Here is a 23,638-nt window from a genome sequence, read left to right on the forward strand (position 1 = left end):
ACCACCTGTAATTTCTAGATTAAAAGTATTAAACTGTGGTGGAACTTTCTGGAAATGGTTACATCATCTGATTTGATCCCATCAGAGTCACACGCTCTGGTGTTGATCGTCAACAGGACTAGTTAATGCCCTTATCCAGCTGCCTCAAGTTAACAGTTGACTAGAATAAGACCGGAAGCAGGGAGGATTTAGTCTTCAAAATAAGAGCGTAGTGTCGCGCTCCTGCCAGAGCAGAGGATTCAAACGATGAGCCAATATAATAAAATAAGATATCGGTACTCAATCAAAGCAGATATGAGTTGTAACCGTACTGGCACAAAGCACAGGTGTAGATACTGTGTGTATTCTACAATAGTGGACACACATTTATGTTGAAAATACATAATACTTCACACCAACACGAATCTATTATCGGGGTTTTATTTTGAAACCGGAAGTCATGTGTTCCTTGACGCTGGCTTGACGCACGCCGCTCCGCTCCGGTAAGCCGCTCACGCTGATAAGCACCGGACAGGTCAGAGGCGGTGTGTCGGACGCAGCTCCTCATTCCCCAGCGAGGACCGACGCCCTGCGGACGTGAGAGAGGACTGCTCGGGGGTCTGTCTTTCTTTCCACAAACAGCGACATCGCGTCTAAATGCGCGCGCAGTTGCGGTGAAGCGGACGAAGTGGTGGCGATGATGATGATGATGATGTCCCCGTGGGACCGCTGGTACTCCACGAGCTGCTGCCTGTGCTGCCATGTCCGCACAGGAACCATCATCCTGGGGGTCTGGTACATGGTGAGCACCGCTGCACTCACTGCACCCACGGAGAAACACGGCATCAGGCTGCCTGCAGGCTCTGATGATGATGATGATGATGATGATCACAGCCTTTATTATTAGGAAAGGATTTAATTCCTCTCTTATGTAGAAACACATCTCAGCAAACTTAAGAAAATATAATTTTGTTGTTATAAGTGATGAGTGTAGGCATTTAAAGAGGGTCTGTGTGTAAAATCATTTATTTTATATTCAAGAATTCAGATGAAGATAACTAAAGGAAGCATTCCACAACATAGAAACACACACACTTTGATATATGTTACCCTGAATGCATCACTCTGTTAGTTGAAGTCAGTGTGCAGGAGGAGGTTAACCAAACCAAACACCACACGTGGAAAAATCCTCTCTCCGCTCCCCATGAATAAATTAGCACTTGTCCTCTTCAGGTAGCAGGTTTTTGTGTCTGGCTGCCTATTGACTGCGGAGAATTTTCCATTACATTCACCTGATCAATGGGGATGTATGAGTCATCTGCATAATGAGGTGCGCCGGGCAGACCAAAACAAAGGCCTGTGTATGTGCCTGGACTTACAGCCTTCACTGTGGGCATGTATTTCCAGGTTTGATATGTAAAGAGTACGTCTGGGCTTCCTCTTGTTACCATACAGCTCATGAGCACTGATAAATCTTCACTGTCTTCTGCACATGCTGGCCTCCACTTGTCTGTCCATATTGTTTTCCTTATCTGCCCATATGTCCTCTTCCCCCTAAGCTCATCAATGCCGTGGTGTTACTCATCCTGCTCACAGCGCTCAGTGATCCTGAGCAGTACCACCTGACCAGCGCTGAGTTGGCCAACGACCTGGATGTCATGGATGACGCCAGTAAGTAGCCCAGAGGGCCGGCACTTTACAGTACATGTCCCCCGAGCGGCATCATGATATCAGCAATAGAAAAGAGTTCTTGCTTTTGTTGCTCATGATTATATTTATTCAGGTGTACAGCAGCTTGTGTCCATTGGTCCGTTGGTGAAAAGGGTAAAAATGTTACATGTCACCATGTAACTTCCTCAGTTACATCAAAACAACATATTTTTGCATTGCAAGTTTTCTAAAATTTCATATTTAAATTATGCAAGATTGCAATATGGCGTTTATTATGCACTAATTTGCATGCATTTCCAGACGGGATATCTGAACACTGGATTAAACCGAGGTTCAAAGTTTATATTTAATGTTGTTGACATATTAGAGCAGAGGGTTTTTGCACTGAATTGACTGAAACTCCATAAATCAGAAGATACTGCCAACATAAAAAGAAAATGTCGCCATGTTTTGAGGAATAAAAAGTTGTATAAATCAGGCTATGAATGATAAATGAACAAACCCCTCTGTGAAAACCTTCATCGTAAAGATAAGAATAAAAGTAGGAGGTTTTGTGTGTGTGAGTGTTACTGAGGTGGAGATTTTTGTCTTGGCGTCTTTAAAGAAAAATCTATGGATGCAAGTAGACAAAGTAATAAAATAACATCTAAATGTATATTTTTGATGTTTTATTTCCACTAGACTGAAAGAGGGAAACAAAACAGCCCAAAATCTCAAACCTGACCAGTGCATGAACACGACGCTCTTACCTGTAGTGACTGTGACGGATGACTTAATGTCTGCTTGTGGGTTAATGGGCTCAGTAGGGTTGCCAGCTGACTAATAGAATGATTTATTGTGTTACCAGAGGGACCGCACACGTTTGTCTAGACAACGGTCAGCACTTCTCTTTAAATCAAACACCCAAAGCCACAGACACGCCGGCCTGATGTCTAATGTCCATCTGTGCGGAGCATTTGAAAAGCCTTCTTAACAGAGCAGGTGTCTGCTGGAACAGTCTGACTAAAGGTGTGGGCCGCAGCACACCATGCTGGTAGCCTCTGATTGGGACGGACTGTATTGTCCCAGTTCCACAGGATTAGGGTGTCCCATGATCCACCACTGCAGGCCGCACCAGCTGCTGCCACCCCTGCATCAAGATAGATAGAGAGATAGAGTCAATATATAAACAATACAATGTCCATGTCGCTTATAATTTATATTTAAATGTATAATTTATTTATAATTGTAATCATCTAAAGACATTATAGATGTGTTTTCAGCCAAATAAGCCAGACAGACAGACAGACAGACAATGGCAGCAACTATCTGGACAATATAGTGGAGCTTTTAGCAGCTAAAGAGTAAAATGTTTCTGCAAGAAGTCAGTGGAAAGTGAATATTGGACTTTTATTCACTCAAGTGGTCCAACACATGACTCCAAATGAAAGCTAATGTAGCTCTGCTGCATGTATAATATATATATGTAGTAATATTAGGCAACTTTTTGCTAATAAATTGACCACATTGAACCAAAAAACTCATTGCAGGTTTGAAACTATCAGCTTTTATGTGACTTTTAAGGCCTGGTTCCTCTATGGGTGGTGTTTTTGCTCGTTCCGTTTCATTTGGCATTTGATTCTCCAAAAATCTGTTTCTGCCCTTTTTTGACATTCAGCTAAATTCGACTCTGAGGAAGCAGCATGTTGCCTCTCACAAGTCCTTTTATGTCACTCATCCTGTGACTCAGAGCTGCAAAATGTTCATTTATCAGTTTATTATAGCTTCACACAGCATTTCAGTGGGTCACAGTGCAGAGAAATATTCTTCCATTGAATTGACTATTTTTCCCGGTGTTATTGTGGCTTTGCCTGACGTGGTCCTTATGCAACAGAGTGATTAGTCCTGTTATGGTGAGTTGATATGAGGTCAGGCTGGCATGCGGCAGATGACAAAGTGGAGGTTAATTCCTCCTTTGGTTGACAGATGCAGCTCATCATTTATCTTCCGTACAGAATTAGTTTTCAGCCGACATGATGTTGTAAATATTGTATTTGGAATTGATTGTGTCTCGACCGTAAAGTGACTGTACACTGATGTTTAACTACACCTCTCTCTCTCTCTCTCTCTCTCTGCTTCAGACATGTGCATCGCCTCAGCGATCTCTCTGCTGATGATACTTATATGTGGGATGGCAACATATGGGGCGTACAAGGTAAACTAATGATTCCTCAGATTTGGTCTTTTGCTGTTAGCAGGTTTCATACAAAGTCCTGAAAGTTTGGAAAATGCTTCATTCAACAGTTGTGTTTTTCAAGGTGAGGAATCTGAATCTGAATCTACTGCTAGATGTTTCAACATAATCTGGTGTTTCATCTACACCCATGTAAACCATTTGTCGTATTTGTTTGTCTCCTGTCGTGATAATAATCACGATCAAAACAATCAAAGTAAATATGAACAGCTGGTAAAATAAGCAAAGCGACAATATACATTGATTGATATAAAGGCATTTGCTTTATAGTAACAATTAAGATGTGACAGTAAAGGCTTTGAGAGTCTGAACAGTATTGGCTTAGGTGCCTTGAAACACTTATTGTGTCGGTCAGATCTCGTTTATTTCTGTAGCATAAATGCTTTTCAAACTGTTTTAATAAAAAGCCTTAATGTTGCCGGTCTACTGCCGTACTCTCTCACACCAGATCTATTTTTGTTGTCTCTGAAAATATGACAAATCCAAATAACCAGCCCTCCTGTTTTATTATCTTGAACACTCTGTAATCTCCCTGCGACCCAGTTCCAGCTCACATTTCTGTCCACAGTGTTGGTTCAAGAGCTCAGCTTGATTCTCTGCTCTCAGATAAATATATCAGCCCACCCCTAAAATAAAACTAAAATGTATATCTCTGTTTCAGCTGCGTGCCGCCTGGATCATCCCGTTTTTCTGCTACCAAATATTTGACTTTGCTCTCAACACTCTGGTCGCTGTCAGCATTGTGGTTTACCCCAACACGATACAGGATTACCTGCAGCAACTGGTAAGAAAGTCTGAATGTTTTCCTCTTAAATGTGAATTCACTGACATCTAACAGCAGGATATCTTTTATTCTTCATTCTCAAAGGCTTTTTGAAGCATTTGACTTGTCATTGATCATTTCACATGTCAGTATTGATCGACTGGTGCCCCTTTATCTTCAGCTGAACTCTCTGTTTATGTTTTTCTGGCTCCCGTGCAGCCTGATAACTTCCCCTACAAAGAGGAGATCGCTGCTCTCAGTAATGTGTGCTTGGTCCTCATTGTGCTGCTGTTCATCGGCTGTATTCTCGGCTTCAAGGTAACGCACCTTCATTTACATACTTTCTCCGTACGTTTAGCAGGACTTATAATTCTCCTATAATTCTTTAGCAGCCGGCTTTTATTTGCAGCACAACACGTTTTACAGAAACAGAAAAGATGTATTATGCAATCTGCAATTCTGTCCAGATGTGGCTTTATGATGACTTAAGTGGGGTGGAAATAGATTAGATAGTAGTGTACACCCCAAGTATGAAAAAAATGAGGGCCTCGTGGGATGTCCTGTTAAATTATCACAGGAGGTTTTTCACAGAGTCACAGCAGATGGTCTCCAATAGGCCTTTTGCATGACAGACAAGTTACAAGCAATGGTGGGTAGAGTAAAGAAAAAATATTCAAGTACTCAAATAACGTTTTATTGGCTCAAATAGAAGTAAGAGTAAGAGTGAAAAGGTGTCTTGTAAGAAAGTTACTTGTGAGTAACTCCATTAGATGCAATTTATTACATCAGTGTTGGCCAATAACATCAACAGGTGCTCTACAGGTGGGCGACAAATGTGACAAATGTGGAGTGCACGTTAATTGTCATTAAAGTGCTGTACAGTCAGACATATGACAAAGTACATGCTGTTAACACTTTTTAATCTCTCAAAACAAAAAAAGAAAAAGTATTTACACACACCTTATGCCTTAAATGTATCAGTATAAGAAGCCAAATGTCACTGAGTAGAATGTCACATGTATTTTATTGTAAATACACTTGAGTGTCAAAAGTACATGTAATAGAGTACATTTAACAAGTGACTACCCACCACAGGTAAAGTTAAGAAGTAAAGTTAGAATACTAGGACCCTGAGACCGAAAGCTAAAGCTAAATCGAATTCAGACGTGATTCGATTTCTTATTTGCACCTGTGCTTTTCCCTCTGTAACAGGTCAAAATGTCTGGCTGATGAAATAATGTTGTTGGCGTTAATGTTGTTCCCACATGGATGTAGAGACTTAAAATCATAGAGACAAATTACTTGTCAATCACTTGTATTTTTTTTAGCCATGTGGCACAACTCTAGGGATGATAATCCACCTGGACTGCCCTGGCATTTGGTGCAGACATTCATGGTGCCCAGAAGATGAATCCTAATGACTTTGTTTGTGTAACAAGTTAAAGTTTTTACTTAACGAGTGAAATATCTTCACGTCTGCTAAATGGACATTCTTGATACCCAGAAGATAAATTTCATCATCAGGTCAAAATTTAAATTTGTCCAATAATGACCAAACACTTACGAACCTGAAGGGGAATGTCATTAGTTTGTCAGTCAGACTCAGCTCTACTATTATGTTAAGCGTTAATTAGCAAATGTTGATGCTGTTAGCATTTAGCTCAAAGCACCACTGTGTTTAAGTGCTGTTTTTCTGTAATAACCAAATATTATTTATGAAATTATAAGACAAGCTGATAGGTTTAGTAGCAGTGGGTAATGCCGTGGCTCGGTCTGTCAGAGATGAGGTATCCCCATGTAGCACCCTCAGAATCTGTAATTGGATCAGCAGTTGTGTGAAGTTATTTCTGACTGATGGAATAATTTGTTTTGCACAATCCACATCATTATCACACTGCCAGCATCATTTGCAGTGGACTGGCAGAATAAATTGAGTGATCTCCGTTGCTGCAAATGGATCTCTGCAGATCCCCTCCTGTGAGCGCTGTTAAAATAACCCTCAGTAGTTGTCAGAGCATTACACTGGCTTCTTAATTGGGTTATTATAGAGGTTAGAGAGCTCAGGCTGGCTTTGGTTTGTGCTAGCGGATGGCTGCAGCAGATGGTGTTGTGTTTGGCCGGGGAGTGCCAGTAGCCTGCTGAGAGCCAGATGATTCCTGGATGACAGAGAACAACAGAAACTAGTTTTCGCTGCTTTAAAGTGATGTACAACCATCAGATAGAGTCTGCAAACAGAGTCTGAATTCAACAAGTGACTGAATGGTCAGTTGTGTGTATTATTTAACACTTGATGTAATGATTTTATCCATTTATCAGACAAGACATAAGCATAAGTCATCACTGCAGGGTGCAGACATTTACAGGCAGGTCAGGAATACTGGAAAGAAACAAAAATCCTTGATCACCTGTAGCGGTATGAGTTCCTAGTTCCAGGTAAACTCACACAGTGTATTAATGGGATCCAGGTTTTAGGTTTGTGAAATCTCTTAATGGATATGTTATCACTATGCGATCTTTGTGCAGGAAATACGTGACAGACACGTTGTACTTACAGCTTCTGTGGGGATGAGATGATCTATGTATATTTAGGTTTTCTTGAAACTATTATCCTGCAAACTTGAAATCAAGCCCAAGTCGTGTTTCTGCTTTTGCTTAATAATAGATGATCTTGGCTAATCTGTGTTTTTGTTCTCTCTCTCCCTGATATCAGGCCTACCTGATAGCATGTGTGTGGAACTGCTACAGATATGTGAGCGGCCGGGGTGCTTCTGAAATCCTGCTGTATGTCACGACCAATGACACCACGGTAAGTCACCTCCGATGATCTGTATTCTACCATAACACCCATAAACATCAGGTTTAAAAGGTAAGGCTCCGTGTGGGATCCTGTATTTTTGTCATTCCTGTTAAGAGGAGAGGAGAGTAACATGAAGTTAGACGAGGAATACGACAACATCTGGCCAAAATAACAAACAAACCTCCCTTAAGTGAAAAAAGAAGTCATAAAACTAACTCAACTGCAAAAGGTTACAAGTCTGAGCCTAACTTCCTGTCAACACAGTAGAAAACAAGATGAAGGGAATGCAAATGGAACAAAAGGTTTTGGTGAGAGACATTCAAAAACAATGAACAATAACTTAAAGTAATTTGTAGATTAAGTGACATCCAAAAATGTAAGATATTCCTTTAAGATAAGATATCCCTTTATTAGTCCCATGACGGGGACATTTACAGGCAATGCAAGCGGCCAACAGGTCTAATAAATAACTTACAATGACATCATATCAATACGGCTTCATTGGTTCCCAGGGGGAAAACAATGAAACGCTTTTGCAAGATGTTTTCTCGTTGTGATCAGTTGTGCTCTGAATGCTTCAAAAGGCTTCATTTGCAGGGGAGAATGCTCCTGGACTCCCTTATCTGATTTTTGTTTCATATCTTGTCACTGTTTTCACTATTCTAGAGTCTGCAGATCTGGGATTCACCTATGGGGGGGTGTAGCACCGTGAAAAAGTGTGTTAGTTTGTCTCTGAATGCTAAAGATGATACTACAGAACATACAAAAACATACAGATTCAAATCTATAGATTATATATAGATTCAAAAGGCTCAGTGTTTTTCACAGCGGTGAGTAACGACTGTGCTCATCTGGGACTATTTTCAACGTTCTGACACATTTAATGTGGGTACGGCAGCAGAACAGTGTATGTGGGACAGAGAGCGCAGCAGTGTGGCTCCCTGGAGATTTAAAGTTTCAGACAGTGGAGCTCTAGGCAACTGAACAATAAGGTGTATCAGGCCTCGATCACACAGGCATCACTTGTTAGTAGTATCAAATGTTGTCGTGTTGCTCTTTTCATGGGATTTGTTAAATAATAGACTAACAGACTGTTTAACAGAGGATAGAGCAGAACATCGACGCTGGACTGAGTTTATACTCTGTTCAGCTGTTCAGTTTTCTGGAAAGTTGCACTACAAAACCAGTAGGAACACGTTTTTTCTTCCTGTCGGACCACCTGTGTTATTGTTAATCACATTTTCCAAGCTGTTTCAAAGCTCCACAAGCGCCTGAGCGCTCTCACCTCAACACTCACACCACAGACATTCCTCAGGCCTGCTTTTCTCAGCGTTAATTGTTAGAGAAACGGGGGGGGAAAAGGGAAAACACATTAAACCGTATGACTATAAATCCAAAATTGATTTACATGTCAGCAGATATTAATGAAACGTAGAAGTGAAGTGGAGTCCATGAGCGAGAAAAAGATCATCACTGTGCATGTGTGCAATATGTTACCTAATTTATGTTCCATCAAACGATCCTTTATGTCTGTATTGTCATCCAAAGATGCAACATAAATAATTTCTGATCTTGCTTTGCTGCTTTCTTCTACATCCAAAGGCAACAAAACATCTCCTGTGGAAAAATGATTTGCCTCATTCAATCCAGACCACAAGTCACATTTTCATCGTCGGTGTAGGTTTCCTCTGCTCAGGCCCGTCTGGCAACTGTAAAGCCGTCATGTTAAAGGGAGGAAGGAAGTATAAATTTGGGCTGTCGCAGTAGGTAGTTTCACACACGCTAGCAGAGATGAAGGAACAGACTTGGACGGAGAGATGAGGCTCCATGCTGGCAAAGCCATCATGACAGCAGCTGAGGCACAGTAGTAGTACAGTAAGTGCGCTCTGCCGGTGTGTTTCAGGGTCTCCTGTCGGTGTCTTGTTGCCCTGGTCCTGGACCACTGCAACAATGCTACCCACACACTTATTAAACCTGCTGATACTTTAACAGAACGGAGGAGAAAAAAGGGGCCTGTAGAAACACTAGTGTTCTGTTTTGGCCATCACAAAAAGCAAAACAGTTGAGCCGTGAGAAAATGTATGTGTTCAGTATGAACCCATAAAGAGCTGTCAATAGCTGACTCCATCTCTGACCTTGCAGTATGTTTGGTTTCACACGTATTTTGAGAAACTTGTGCTCCTCAGTCTGCAGATTAAAACTCCTCTGAGTGTAACATTCCTCACGATTTAAAACAGTCTGCTACATTCGGCAGTTTTACACACCGTTTGGCTTTATGCGATGGTGGGTTTTAAAGAAAGGAAACATCCACAGGACCCTGATGGGTAAAACACCTGAGCTGTAAAGAGAGAAGCAGGAGGCGCCTGTCCAGCTCGGTGACATCATTAGTGAAAAGTGCCAGAAAAACAGCAGCCTGCCCCTTTACTTCCTAACATCAGCCTCACCTCTGCAGCAATGCTTTTTCGATCAGAGCCAGAGATATTCAATTAGAGCCCCCCCACAGACCACAGGCAGGTTTGTGGCCTTTGGTTAGCAGCTTGCATGGCTCCACATCAGTTATACAGTGGAAACGTCAAAGGTCGGCTAACGTGTTCCATATGGGCTGAACTCCCGGACACACAGAAGAGTCCCTCACACCCACACAGCCAGGTGCTTTATTTGGTAATAAATGAGCAACATTAAGTAACCTTTCAAATGCCTCATCGAACAAAATGAGCCTGATTTCCCTTAATGGGGTTGATATGGGTGATGGCTTTCTGTCTTCAGATTAAACAGTCATGTGAATGTTTCTGTTCTGGCCAAGCACACAGGAGCAGTTTATGGTGACAAACGGTCGTCTGTGAATGAAATGACACTGTGACACAGACAATGTCACCAGCAGATTTAAGAGCTAAAAGAGCTTGTGCTGAAATACTGAGGCTAAAGCTACATGTCGTCACCAGTTAATGATCTAAAGATGGCATTGATGTAAAGGTGCAGCATTGTTTAGGAATGCAAGTTAGAGCTAGTTAGCCTTACTACAGGGGATTATAGATAAAAATGTAATTGAAATGCAACGTAACCCTTAGACAGTTAGGATGTTTAGAACACTAAATTATACTTGGACAAGCAAAACTTTAATGTTTTTCAAACAGCATAAACATTAGTTTTAATCTTACAAGTAAAATTTGAGGGTGAGAGATGATTGATAATACCTATAGTACAGTTAGCCAGCTAACGATATGCCCATTGCCTGTGGAAATGATGCTAGGTTGCTACTATAGGTTTTAAAAAAGGCGATAACACCTCCTTCAAAACTCTTTACATACAGAATATCTCTCTTATTACTCAAACTGTGGTGAAATCCAGTCATGACAGGCCTGCCCTGCTTTCCCAGCATCAGCTTTAGAAGTGAAGGAAGAACAATGATGTGTTGTTATTACAATATTTCAAACGGCTGTATATCACAGCAAGGCTGAGAAAAGTGGTGAGATGTACAAACTGCTGAATGACTGAATTTTCCACAGACTCATTTCTGCTTTGGGGGGCGTAAACCTGGAGGGAAACATCAGAGAGAGTTCAAAAACATGCAGATGGACAGCTAGCAGCCAAAAGGAGCAGCAGTCACCACTTAGCCTACTTTTACTTTCAGAGTGAAGGATGAGTGATAGAAGATAAATGAACAAATCTGCCCTCTCTAGTTAGACCATCTGTGATTTAAAACTAAATCTGGATGCCGACACCTCCTTTTGTTTGTCCACATGGCAGAGTGTCCTAAATCTTTCATTGCCCTCATTACTCATACACTATGTACTACATTTCCTTTTTGTTTTGAATCCAGTTGTTCACTGCTTGGCTACAGCCTCTGCAGACTGTTTTTACAGTTTAATTTCCTCTGTTTGGACTTATAAATGTCTAATATTATGCAACGTTCACTGAAACAGGCTCAGACATTAACAGACTTATCATCATTTTGCACTTTCTTGCACTAGCTCAACACTAGTGATTTTGAATCTTACCTGTTTTTCCTCCTCTTCCCTCGTCATCTCCAGGTGCTGCTGCCTCCGTATGACGACAGCGTCAGCGTCCCTCCCAAGCAGGCCCCGCCACCTTACACCACCGCTACAGCATGAAATATTCCCAGAATCCTGCTGACTAGACCCTGCTGTTAATAAAACCCCAGCAAACATTTATGCACCACACTGCCTCTCCAGTTTACAGTATATTCATGCATATATTGTTGCTACACAGACATTGCAGCACAGCCATGCATGCACTGACATGTACGAAAGCATTTCACACACACGTACTCATGCACACACCTCTACCAACACCACGACCTCTCGTTCCTTCCTCTTATTTATTCAGGAACTCATATTGATACCGTAACTCTTCCATGTGTCCATTCTGTCTCTGTTAGTATAAGAGATGATGAGCATTTTTATGCATTTGAACCTGGGTGTAATAAGGAGGGTTTGATACAGGATAGATTCTATATATTTTTATTCATTCTATTTGTGCTCTGTATGTACCTGTAATAGTATTTTGTGTGTCCCACTTTTGACAGACATATTTAACTTATGCACAAATGCAAAGCTGATGATCTTATCGCCCACAGTAATGTCGTCCCACAGTCGTTGCGTGTTTCCTGTTTGTATTGTCTCTGCTCGTGATCAGGGTTGGATTGCCTTTATTCATAACTTTCTCGCTGAAGGGGTGCCCTTTATAGATCCAAGTGTGAAGTGTCACCTTGACTGGAGTTTTTCCCAAAGAAATGCATCTGCCTGTATTCCGACATGATCAAAGAGCAACCTAGTGTATATCGAACATATCGTCTTCTTTCACTGTTTTATTCCGATGCAGACAGAGTTGTCCCGTGTTATGAAAATCTGGAGTGTTGAGCTGTTTTGGTTTTACATTCATAACTTTTAAGTGTAATTGTGTGTTTCTACTGATTGATGAGAAATGTCTTTGGCTGCTATTTATCTATTGTGACAGCACCGAAGTAGCACTGATCTGGAATCAGTTTGCTCTTTGAAGTTACTGTGAATGAGGTGCTCGAGGGAACCTGGTGCAGTGACTCTAGATCGGGCCTGTCTACATTCAGGAGCTCAATAAATATGGACCCCACTTGTGTTTTTTCAATTAAGCCAATGGGAGCTTCTGGTCTGTGTAAACACACAAGTCTGTTCCACCAGATGCAGTTATTGGCAAGCTGCTCCCTGGACACAAAATGTTCTGCAAGGACACAAAAATCAAACCGGAGGGCTGCTGCTGTATGAAAAATAAAGATGTGACATTTATTTGTCTATTAAAATCTAATTTCACTGACAGGTGTTTGTGTTTTATTTTCAATGTGAAGTACGAACCTGTGCATGAACTTAAAAGTTATTGACAAAGGATTTAAAAAGAAATTTGTTTCTGATTTTATTGACACAGACGCTATATTTAGCCTGAAGGGCAGATGTGCCCCTGGAAAATATAACTAAGAGGTGACTTTGTATAAAAGTGCTCATTGTGTAGCATTCAGGTACCCCCAGAGTGGTTGGAATTATGATGAGTCTACTTACCAGGTCTTTCCATAAACAGCTGCTCAAATGAGGATATGGAGAGTTCATCCAAGCATCACTTGTAAAATTACAATACACCTCTTTCACAGTGGCTATGACCTGTTAGACTGCAGGATAATATAAATGAACTGTATTTTCTCAGGAGGAAAGACTTAAAACATCTCAAACCTCTGACGGTGCAGCTTTATAAGAGCTTACTCTGTTTTTTTTAATCACTCATTGCTTTCAACATGTAGAAATAAGAACAGATTATGTTTAAATCATATTTAAGTCTCTGCGCTATGTAAAAAAAAAGAAATTGTATTCCGTTTTTTTTGGTGCAAAGTCGAATGGGGAACAAAGAAAACAAAAGCTACATGTACTAGAGCAGTAAAGTCCTGGATATGTTAGCAAAAGTATCCTCAGAGTTACTGTTGTATTAACACACTGAGCTGAACAGGAGGCGTCTCCATGTGGAGTCAGAGGGGGAGTAAACAGAGAAACAGAGAGTGGATGGAGTAAGGGGCCGAGCAGCTCAAGAGTCTGGACAGATAGAAAACGACAGAGAGCTGGGATATATGCATGTTTAATAGTCTGGAGCGACTAGATTGACTGTTTCTTCCCACTGGAACTTCTGACTCATCATTGGGATTTATTGAGAAACTCTGATTGTAGGAGTTGTTGGTTTTGATTACAAGGTAAGTTTTCTGATAGCATGAGTATGTTTAGTTGTTGGAGATCTCCAGGCGCTACTACCATACCTGGATTTCTTTTTTTTTTTTTTTAGAAAAACCAATAATTTTGTAAAAAACATGTTAAAAAGTAGAATCACCAGTTGCCACCTGTATTCTGTGTTTTTACTTCAGATCAAGGTTGGATAGCATCTTAGTTTCCATCACCGGCATCATGAAAAGCCATCAAAGATAGGGAATGTGCAAAACAGACATCAGGGCCCATGAAATACTGTTGGGTTCGTGCTGTTTTTGTGTTTCATAGTAAACATGCAGCCTTGGCTTTCATTCATGAGGAAATGTGAGAGGGATTGCTCTGTGACGCAACCCATCCACAGTTTACCACAGCACCCTAATAATTCATGTGTAAATAATTATATTTCCATGCTTTGTTTGCCACTGATGTGTCTGCATGTATGTATGTATGTATGTATGTATGTATGTATGTATGTATGTATGTATGTATGTATGTATGTATGTATGTATGTATGTATGTATGTATGCTGCATCTGCTGACACATAACATTGAAGGACAGAGAGAGAGAGAGAAGACATTTAAACCTGGTACTGAATCACAGTATGGAGGTTTAAGACTTAAATAGATTTCACATTGTTATGCTGAATGCATGATGAAGAAAACTCTGTCAGACATGTTGCAGAGAGACATCAGATGCGAGGTCAGAGGTCGACAGCTCCGTGTGGGATGCAACATGGATATGTGACCCCTGCAGGCCTCAGGTCGCTTGCTACCATATACATGCCTGCGTGGGGCTGCTCATCGGCCTGAGCTGCAAACAGGCTGAGCTCTGAGTCAGTGTCATCACCCTGAACAGAGCTGAGAAGGCTGCTCATAACTCCATTAAGAAATCCTGAAACTCCAGCAGCTTACATGCTCCTTAGAACCAGGATTTGTCCTATGTGACCGATGCCATATCAATGTGTTTCTGAATGTGGATATATTACTATTTCTACATCGATCACGGACGTGTTTCAGACAGCGGTGGTGCCTGCAGTCTGAATATGACAGGTAATGAATAGCTCTCCTGGGGACTGGATAGAGAAACAGTCTGTGGTACTTTTCAGCCTCTCTTAAATCACTTTAAACCACCTATGCAGAAAAACACCCAAAAACTCCTTCATATGGAGTTTTGTCGACTTCATATGATGGCAGATGGGAAAACTTGACGCTCATGTGTAGCCCACACTCGTTTAGGAACAGAACCCAAAATAAAATGCTGCCATGAACTGATAAAGTAAATATATTTAATGTCTATGTCATTTGAAATATGCTTTTTTTCCTGTGGCTCTACAAAACCTGTGCAATCCAGTGTGGATTACATCTATACATGCTAAAATGTGAAATCTGAAGCTGAGGAGGTCAAATATGCAGGAGGTGAAAGTTCTCCCTATTTATATCCCTCCTCATCATTAACTAAAATGCCATATACAGACTATATTTGTTTCTTACACTTAAGGAGGTCATGCTTTCAGTCCTGTACGGTTGGTTGTTTGCCTCCTAGTTAGCAGCAAATCTCAAAAAACAATGAACATATTTCAGTGAAATCTGATGTAACGTAAAAGCCATAGGAAGATCTGTTTGGTTTTGCTGTTAATAGCGCCAGGATGAGGATATGTAACATCCTGTACCTTGAACCACGAGGCACAGAAGTAAAAGTACAAAGTAAAATACATAAAAAGCACATTTTCCATGTAAAAGGCCCTGAAAACTTGGAACAAAATTTGGAACAAAAAATATTTTGATTAGCCCAGAAAAAGGCTTTTCATTACATTTTTGATGTGCTTTTATGGATGCAGCCTTTGACTGCCTGAACCTTAACTAGCCTAGTTAAGCAGTCCTGCAAAATCTGATGCAATTTCACAATTATGTGGTGATTTTTATGCCATAAATCATTGGTTATTAGTCTGACTGACATTAAATTGTGCACAATTAATCCCTGCACAAAACCCTAAGATTCCCATACAGGCTTGCAGTGTTCTCCAAAAACCAGCCCGTTAAGAGGATTCTTTGCACTGTGCATATTTATATGCAGATTTGTATCCAGATGCAGATTGAATTTTATTTTGGACATTTTTCTTCTTGTCTTCTTGCCTCTCTCTTGAATTTACTCTTTCATGCAGGCCACGAACTCTGCTCTGAACTCTTATCTTGTGCTGTTCTCTCTCTCCAAATGCTGCAGTTGTCATCTCTTATCAGAATGAGGTCCTTGGCTTTCGGCCTTTTCTGCCTGTTGTGCTGTAACGCAGTTCGACTGGACAAAAGGCGTCCCAGACCCGTGGCAGCCAGAGGGCGAAATGAGACTACTGTCCAAACCAAACCAGTGGGTAAGTGATCAGCTGGTGACCAAAATGTGCTTTTTATATCTTGACTTTTGTCTCTTTCTATCTAAGATACTAAGTAAAAATAAAAAAAAAACTGCTGTGACTTTGCAGTACTTGGTTCCCTGATCACAAATGTCCTCCATGTCTGTGATTGCAGAGAACCCTTGCAAAGCCATCCCTCTGGATTTCGTCTTTGTCATCGACAGCTCTCGGAGCATCCGACCCAATGACTACGAGAAGGTCAAGACCTTCATCATCAACCTGCTTCAGTTCCTCGAGATCGGCCCCAGCGCTACTCGGGTCGGTCTGCTTCAATATGGCAGCGTGGTCCAGCCCGAGTTCTCCCTCAACACCTACACCACCAAGGCTGAGGTGGAGCAGGCGGTAAGGAGCATGGAGCACCTTGCCACAGGAACAATGACTGGTCTGGCCATCCAGTACACCATGGAGAGATCCCTCACGGAGGAAGAGGGAGCTCGACCAGCAGACATGCACATCCCAAGAATCGCTATGATTGTGACTGACGGCCGGCCTCAGGACACAGTGGAGGAGGTTGCGGCTCAGGCTAGGCAGACCGGTATCCAGATATTTGCTATTGGAGTGGGCAGGGTGGATATGAACACTCTGAAGGCCATCGGGAGTGAGCCACACTCTGAGCACGTGCACCTAGTGGCCAACTTTAGCCAGATAGAAACCCTCATCTCGGTGTTCCAGTCCAAACTGTGTGGAGGTAATGAATCCCAGCTATTTTTTTCACTCTAATGTCTCTTCTCTGTTTTGTATGTGTTTGCCTTTCGTTGGAGTGTAAGTGTTGGTGTGTGTGCATGCATGTGCTCTCAGTTTCAGAGATGTGTGAAGTGGTGGACCATCAGTGCCAGCACATTTGTGTGAGCAGCCCTGCCTCATACAGGTGCAAGTGTAGGAAAGGCTTCACTCTCAACCCAGATGGCAAAACATGTAAAGGTGAAGGGACTGCTTCTCTCTGATCTATTTTTTCTGCTTTGGTTCGTTCAGATTGCTCTCATCAGTGTCATTTAGCTGTTTTCAGATAAAACAAAAACACTAAAAATCCACCTCCTTTCCAGCACCAAACTGCCGACAGAAAAATAACTAGCAACTAGGTGTTAATTAGGTGGACATAGTGGAGCATTTAACAGCTCAAGAGCCAAATATTTCCTTCCTCAGTTGGTGGAGACCAAAATAGAGGTAAAAAAAAGAGTGAATATTGGATTGTCATTGTCATTATAGGTCTGCAAGCTTGACTGTAGATAACAGTTGGATTTCTCTTCATGTTGTCACTCTGTAGCTGAGGATATGTGTGCAGTGGTGGACCATGGCTGTGAACACATCTGTGCTAACCTACCTGATGGCTATGAGTGCCGCTGCCGCCCAGGATATCAACTCAACATAGACCTGAAGACATGCAACAGTAATAATAATACGTTTCTCACTTTAGCAGGGACTCTTGGTTTCCTTCTTCATCACTTGTGTCCTTAACCTTCTCACTTCATCTTTTTTTTAAACTACATTTTGATAGATTTTGTTTCTACAGCAATGACCTTCACTAAACTTAAGAAAAATGTTGCCCAGTTGAATACACACATGTTCCAGCTCCTTTTTTCAGCTCCTTTATTTAATACCTTGAACCAGTCCAAATGAGAATTTTAAATTTTTGAGAACACACACATCACGAACAACATAAAAACATAAACGTAATGAAAGAATCAAAGTCCTCAAACACAGTCCATCAGTCAGTCATGTGGCTTAAATCACCAGAAGTACAAAGTATACAGAACCAAAAACAAGGTGCACTGTAACTTTGGTGGACCTCCTGTCTGAATGAGAGCCAGCATTCTTTCTATTCACGTTGTCCCTCCACCCACTGTTGGAAAATGTCCCTTTCGGTCCTTTGGTGGATGTTAACAGAAAGTTAGTGGGAGAGATTTCCTGGAGGAAGTGTGCTTTTGCAATCACCAGAGCAGCTGCTGAAATGTGAAGGTGTATCCAGGGTGTCATAGTATCATCAAAACAAGAATGACTTTTTGATCTTTCCTGTCTTGGGTTCACAGATCTACACCTTTCCCAGAGTCTCTTTGGGAGTGGTTTTGGAGGAATGAATTATAGTTTTGTCTTGTGTCAAAATGTGTTCATATAATTGAGTGTGCTTTGCTCTTGTGTGCTACCTACATACGGTATATTCTAGTAGCACTGTAGTATGAAGAGAAGTACTGCTGCATTAATAAGAGATTCATCTCCTCAGAAATAGACTACTGTGACCTGGGGAACCACGGCTGTGAGCACAACTGTGTCAGCATTCCTGAGTCCTACATCTGCAGGTGTAAGAAGGGCTACGTCCTCAATCTGGATGGCAAGACCTGCAGCAGTAAGTGATTCTATCTACTGCTGTTAGTTAGTTTGGATTTTAGTTAGCAGTAAAATCTAAGTACAGTCACTTTATAGCAACATGCTAAGATCAAATACTAAAATCATTTCAGGCTACATTTGGCTTTCTTTAAGTTGCCGCACATGCTGATAAGTATCTTAGTATCTTATTAGTAATTTTTGAGTAGTGTTACCAATGCTTCAGTCCCAGTTTTGACTGTTTGACAGGGATCGATCGCTGTGCTGATGGCGCTCACGGGTGTGAGCAGGAGTTTATGAACACAGAAGACTCCTGTGTGTGTAAATGCAGGAAAGGCTTCACACTCAGGCCTGATGGAAAAACATGCAAGAGTAAGTGTCCGTTTCTTAGTTCAATTTCCTCTGCTTTTGCTCACCGCTGCAGTGGAACAATGTGAAAAATACATGAAAGGAACAAGTCCTCAGTAAATGTGACATAATGTGTCCATGAGCTTTTGATATTTCTAATGCACAAATGAAAATCTTTGTTGTGGTCCCAAGATGTTAGAAGACAAAGAAGACATGCATTTAAACATAGAACTGTACTGGCAGCAGTCCTGCCCCTCTGAATTCATCACTACCAGCATGAGTTCAAGGGAATGCATTTAATAAATACTGAATAATATTAATTGGTATCACCTGCAGTTTGTTTCTAAGTTTAGCTGTCAAACCACTGAAAGAAGCAGAACATGTTTAACGCTGTGTCAGAGATGACACAGGAGGTAATCAGCCCATAATCCTGCCTGTTCTGATAATCTGACTATTTCCTGCAGAGATCGATCACTGTGCTGATGGAAAACATGGCTGTGAGCAGGAGTTTATGAACACAGAGGACTCCTGTGTGTGTAAATGCAGGAAAGGCTACACACTCAGACCTGACGGGAAAACATGCAAGAGTAAGTGTCCGTTTCTTCTTATTGTTCTTATTTTAATAAAGAAGCAAAGAAGACATTTTAAGTTATTGTTTTAACTGATGTGTTTATGCTGTAAACATTAATAACTATCGTAGATGTCCTCCAACCTGTTTTTCATTAGTGCTACAGGATTGTCTGAACAATTTGCCTTTGAGGTTGAGCCCAACAGTCCAACATGACCTCTGCTGCTCAAGAGGAAATGATACGTTTACTGTAACCACCGCTGGTGATAAATACCATCAGTGGGTCAGGCTTAAGAACAGCACTTAAGAGTTATTTCATTTTCCCAGTAACCACTCCCTTATCCTGTCTGTACTGATGAACAGAGAAAGACCACTGTGCCGATGGAAAGCACGGCTGTGAACAGGAGTTTATGAATACAGAAGATTCATGTGTGTGTAAATGCAGAGACGGATTCGCTCTCCGACCTGATGGGAAAACATGTCAAAGTGAGTCCAAACTCATTAATTGTTTGAGGGATTTAGTGAACTGCGGCCAAACTGTCATGATGTGGATGTTCACACAGTGATTTGATTAATTACCACAGAATAGAAGCACCTCAGGAAAAGTTTTCTAGCTGTGAGTCCTTTTTCTGTTGTGAGCGATTCAGTGTGGAAGCTTGGGATTCATATTTTTCACATTTTAATTTCATGACTTTAATGTAGTTTCCATCACACGTTTTTCAAAATAAAAAAGACACACATTGATTTTTTTTGTGAGGCAAAGTGAGCAGAATTCATTCTATAATCTTCCACCACCATGTTTTGCTGCCACTGTTTCTGTCCCCTCCTGCAGTATTTACATGTTACATCATTTTGGATGAATTTTGAACCAGTTGTGAGGTCAGCGTTAATCCCAGCACTCACCAAAAATTCAATTTTCCCGTCCCCCCCAGATTAAGGGGATATTCTCTGTTTATGTTTAGCATCATGCAGCATGTCTTCAGATAATTATTAGTTGGTGTTAATGATGCTGATGATGGACACAGCAGGATTACAGTTACAATAACAATTAAGAATATAAATGTCCATTACAACCAACTGTAATTTTAATGACTTTAGCAAGTTAGTGGCTTTCACAATATATCATATAAGTAAAAGATAGTTTGGACGCTTAAATCTGCCACATCAACATGATAACAATCCTTGTTTCTGTGTAATTGAACCCGCAGGTCTGGATCTGTGTCAGACAGTAGACCACGGCTGTGAACATCAGTGTGTCAGCACCACCGACTCCTACATCTGCAGATGTTTTGAGGGATTTATGTTGGCTGAAGATGGGAAGAGATGCAAAAGTATGACCTCGCATTTCTTTGTTATAGACACTCTAAGTAGAAAAACATGAAACATGAATGTGATGTGCTTGTTTCTGCCAGAGTCAGAGTGTGGCGATGGAGTCATGGATCTGGTTTTTGTAATCGATGGCTCTAAGAGTCTGGGCCCTGCCAACTTCCAGCTCGTCAAGCAGTTTGTGAACAGCATTGTGGACTCGTTGGACATTTCCAGACGGGGCACACATGTTGCCCTTCTTCAGTACTCCACCAAAGTGCGCACAGAGTTCACCCTGGGCCAGTACACCACAGCTCAGGGCATCAAACAGGCTGTGACCCGGATGCAGTACATGGGGAGAGGCTCCATGACGGGCTCGGCCTTACGTCACATGTTTGAGTTCAGCTTCTCAGCTAAAGAAGGAGCCAGGTCCAACATCCCACATGTCTGCATTGTGTTCACTGATGGAAGGTCACAGGATGATGTGTCCGAATGGGCCGATAAAGCAAAAAACTCTGGTAACTTACTGTCTTGTCTCGCCATTTAGATGCACTACAGTGTTTAATCAAACTACGTTCTTCCTGACAGGAGTTTCATGTGAATATTCTGTTTTCTGTCGCTTTCAGGGGTCACGATATATGCTTTGGGTGTTGGCAAAGCCATTGAACAGGAGCTGAGAGAAATCGCGTCAGAGCCTGATGAGAAGCACCTTTATTACGCTGAAGATTTTGAGAGCATGGGAGAAATCACAAAGAAGCTCAAGTCCAGGATATGTAAAGGTACTTCACACTGCGAGAAATAGTCAAAAGAAGCTACACTCACAAAACAAAACTGTGTTTCGGGGCTTGTAGTTAAGATCTCAGTCAGAATACTAATACAACCGTTCTGTGTTATTTCATCTAAATCCCAATCCTGCAGGCCATTTTCTTCCTCCATTAAAACAATGCATCACTGCCCCCTGCTGCTGCTATGAGGATCACTGATTGGAGCAACTCCATACATTTATTTAGACAGCAGCAATGCTGTTTAGTTCTCACCCGATGTTTTTGCTCTGTAATCGTGCACTCCTCTCTGAATCCCACCCACCTCTACTACATTCTCTACAGGCAGAGACAGGAAGGGAAACCTGCAGGGGAAGATTAGATGAGACAGGGTTGAGGAGAGGGGTAGCATAACGGAAAAAATAAACAGATCCATGGGCAGAGAGATGTTCTCATCTTATTTGATCTTTCCCCACAGACAAACCATCTGATGAAAACATGTGCCAGTGTGAGAACGTGCTAATGTTTCAAAACCAGGTCACTGAGAAGCTGAAGAGCCTGGTGCAGAATAATATCCTTTTTTCTAAATAACTGTCCACTCCACAGCTACACTAACACAAAGTATGTTTTTCTGTAACCTTGGGCAGAGGCTCCCTTGTCAAAGAATCCTACAAACACTGTGTTTAACTGTTCAGGATCAGTTGAAGAATATATTATGTACAGACTTTGTGTGATTACAGTTTTCAGTCTGGGCATTTGCCTCCAGGGATGCATTCCCATCCCACACTGTACAACATTTGTTAGTGACCAAGTGAGTGGATGAGGGCAAATATACTAAATGTGTCAGTTGTGCACTGTGTTGAGGTGTTTTAAACCTTGAACACTGGAATATCAAATATGTAACTATGGATTATTAGGTCCTATAACATGTTGGCAAAGGGAAACCTTTCAGTGGAGCTACTATAGATTGAAGAGGGGTCAAACACTGTTAAATAGCATCATGTGTTTTTGATTTCTGATTTTAGAAGCAAATGTGCCAAAAAGAAGGTCTTAAATCCTGATACATGTTGTGAGGGACCAAGCAAGCTAGGCACAAAAGATGATTTAATGATTTTATTGTTTTATTATTTATTACTTTAACTCAAACATGAATTCTTTATTGCTTCTTGGCTCAAAACGTGCATTGAGCTAAAGACATTATCCGTGAATATACTGAGATAACTCAGATAACTCAAAGAGGAAAGCTTAAGGAGGGCAGAGAGGAACATGTGTATTATATTAAAGTGAAGGGATAATATTATTCATACATGAACTATAGCGTGAGTATGTTGTATTCATATTATTTATTTATTACTTTGCTATGTATAATTTAAATAGCATGCTCCGTATGAGGTTATAGCTTAAGGTTTGAGCTCCCCTATGCATTCTGATGAGTTTGCTCTCCCTGACGATGAAGCGCTCTGTTTTGCTGGAGAAATGCCACATCAGCTAAGGGGTATCAAATAGGACAGGAGTCAGTGTGATGTATGGTTTAAACAGCTCGCACACTGCAGGGCTCCACTGTCCCCATATTTATTACACCAAATAAATAAGGTGTGATAAATAAGGGGGCACTGGAGCCCAGCCGTGTGCGAGCTGTTTATTTATTTGATGAAATATGGTTTAAATCACCAATGATAAATGGTTAGGTTAAACTCAGTGGTTTGGGAACACCTCAACCTATGCAGCAACAGAGGTGTGAGTGAGCCTTTGAACATATATACACATTTTTACACACTTTTTTAAAAACATGAGGTTATTAAAATGTAAATTCTCTTCAAGATTTCCAAACTTGGTAGGTTGTGGTGTTATTTGCGTCTACTTCTCTCCTTAACATGCCTACTCGAAGCCATGACAAAGAAGCTGGAGACACTCGAGAATCAACTTGTGCACAAATGAAAGGCCGAGACTGGACCATCCCTCCTCTAACCTGCAGCGTAGCATTCATGATCCTGCTCTACAAGCTCCGCTGAAACATTAGCAAATGCATTGGTTTCTACTGAAGCTATTTATACACTTTTTTGTATTTACAATGTATTTTGTCTGTAATGTTCTTTGTTATGTAATGCCAAATCAAATTAATAACTTTGTACAGTAAACTGAGATATAAACATTTTACACTTCAAAATTTGGGGGTTGTTTGCATTGGGCTTCATGATCATTGTAGAAAATATTTAAACAATCATCTGTGGTTTTTACTACAACAAAATGAAT

General features: G+C 41.1%; 2 protein-coding genes across 4 annotated transcripts; both read left to right on the plus strand.

The window, feature by feature from the left end:
* The first annotated feature begins 613 nt into the window (after positions 1-613).
* Positions 614-11,555, plus strand: LOC139205667 (lysosomal-associated transmembrane protein 4B-like). Its single transcript, XM_070835952.1, has 8 exons — positions 614-781; positions 1,539-1,650; positions 3,771-3,844; positions 4,545-4,667; positions 4,866-4,964; positions 7,357-7,456; positions 9,140-9,159; positions 11,475-11,555. Exons 1-8 carry the CDS (start codon positions 677-679, stop codon positions 11,553-11,555), a joined length of 714 nt encoding a protein of 237 aa, XP_070692053.1. The 5' UTR covers positions 614-676.
* Positions 11,556-13,523: 1,968 nt separating this feature from the next.
* Positions 13,524-23,522, plus strand: LOC139205161 (matrilin-2-like). 3 transcript variants are annotated; one of them, XM_070835296.1, is made up of 13 exons: positions 13,524-13,669; positions 15,901-16,045; positions 16,200-16,772; positions 16,883-17,005; positions 17,349-17,471; positions 18,303-18,425; positions 18,653-18,775; positions 19,216-19,338; positions 19,683-19,805; positions 20,732-21,142; positions 21,251-21,403; positions 21,864-21,956; positions 23,268-23,522. In XM_070835296.1, the coding sequence occupies exons 2-13, from the start codon at positions 15,919-15,921 to the stop codon at positions 23,321-23,323; spliced, it is 2,151 nt and encodes a 716-aa protein (XP_070691397.1). In that variant the 5' UTR covers positions 13,524-13,669; positions 15,901-15,918; the 3' UTR covers positions 23,324-23,522. The 3 variants fall into 3 exon arrangements, with proteins under 3 accessions (XP_070691397.1, XP_070691399.1, XP_070691398.1); XM_070835298.1 differs by lacking the exon at positions 19,216-19,338; XM_070835297.1 differs by lacking the exon at positions 18,653-18,775.
* Positions 23,523-23,638: the final 116 nt, after the last annotated feature.

The sequence above is a fragment of the Pempheris klunzingeri genome, chromosome 8 (assembly GCF_042242105.1).
Source record: "Pempheris klunzingeri isolate RE-2024b chromosome 8, fPemKlu1.hap1, whole genome shotgun sequence".
Lineage (NCBI taxonomy): Eukaryota > Metazoa > Chordata > Actinopteri > Acropomatiformes > Pempheridae > Pempheris > Pempheris klunzingeri.

Coding starts and splice junctions, on each gene's coding strand:
- LOC139205667 (XM_070835952.1), top strand. CDS start 677: ATGATGATGATGATGATGTCCCCGTGGGACCGCTGGTACTCCACGAGC. Junction 782..1,538: donor TCCTGGGGGTCTGGTACATG/GTGAGCACCGCT, acceptor CTTCCCCCTAAG/CTCATCAATGCCGTGGTGTT. Junction 4,965..7,356: donor GCTGTATTCTCGGCTTCAAG/GTAACGCACCTT, acceptor CCCTGATATCAG/GCCTACCTGATAGCATGTGT.
- LOC139205161 (XM_070835296.1), top strand. CDS start 15,919: ATGAGGTCCTTGGCTTTCGGCCTTTTCTGCCTGTTGTGCTGTAACGCA. Junction 18,426..18,652: donor GGATGGCAAGACCTGCAGCA/GTAAGTGATTCT, acceptor ACTGTTTGACAG/GGATCGATCGCTGTGCTGAT. Junction 21,957..23,267: donor GAAGAGCCTGGTGCAGAATA/ATATCCTTTTTT, acceptor TAACATGCCTAC/TCGAAGCCATGACAAAGAAG.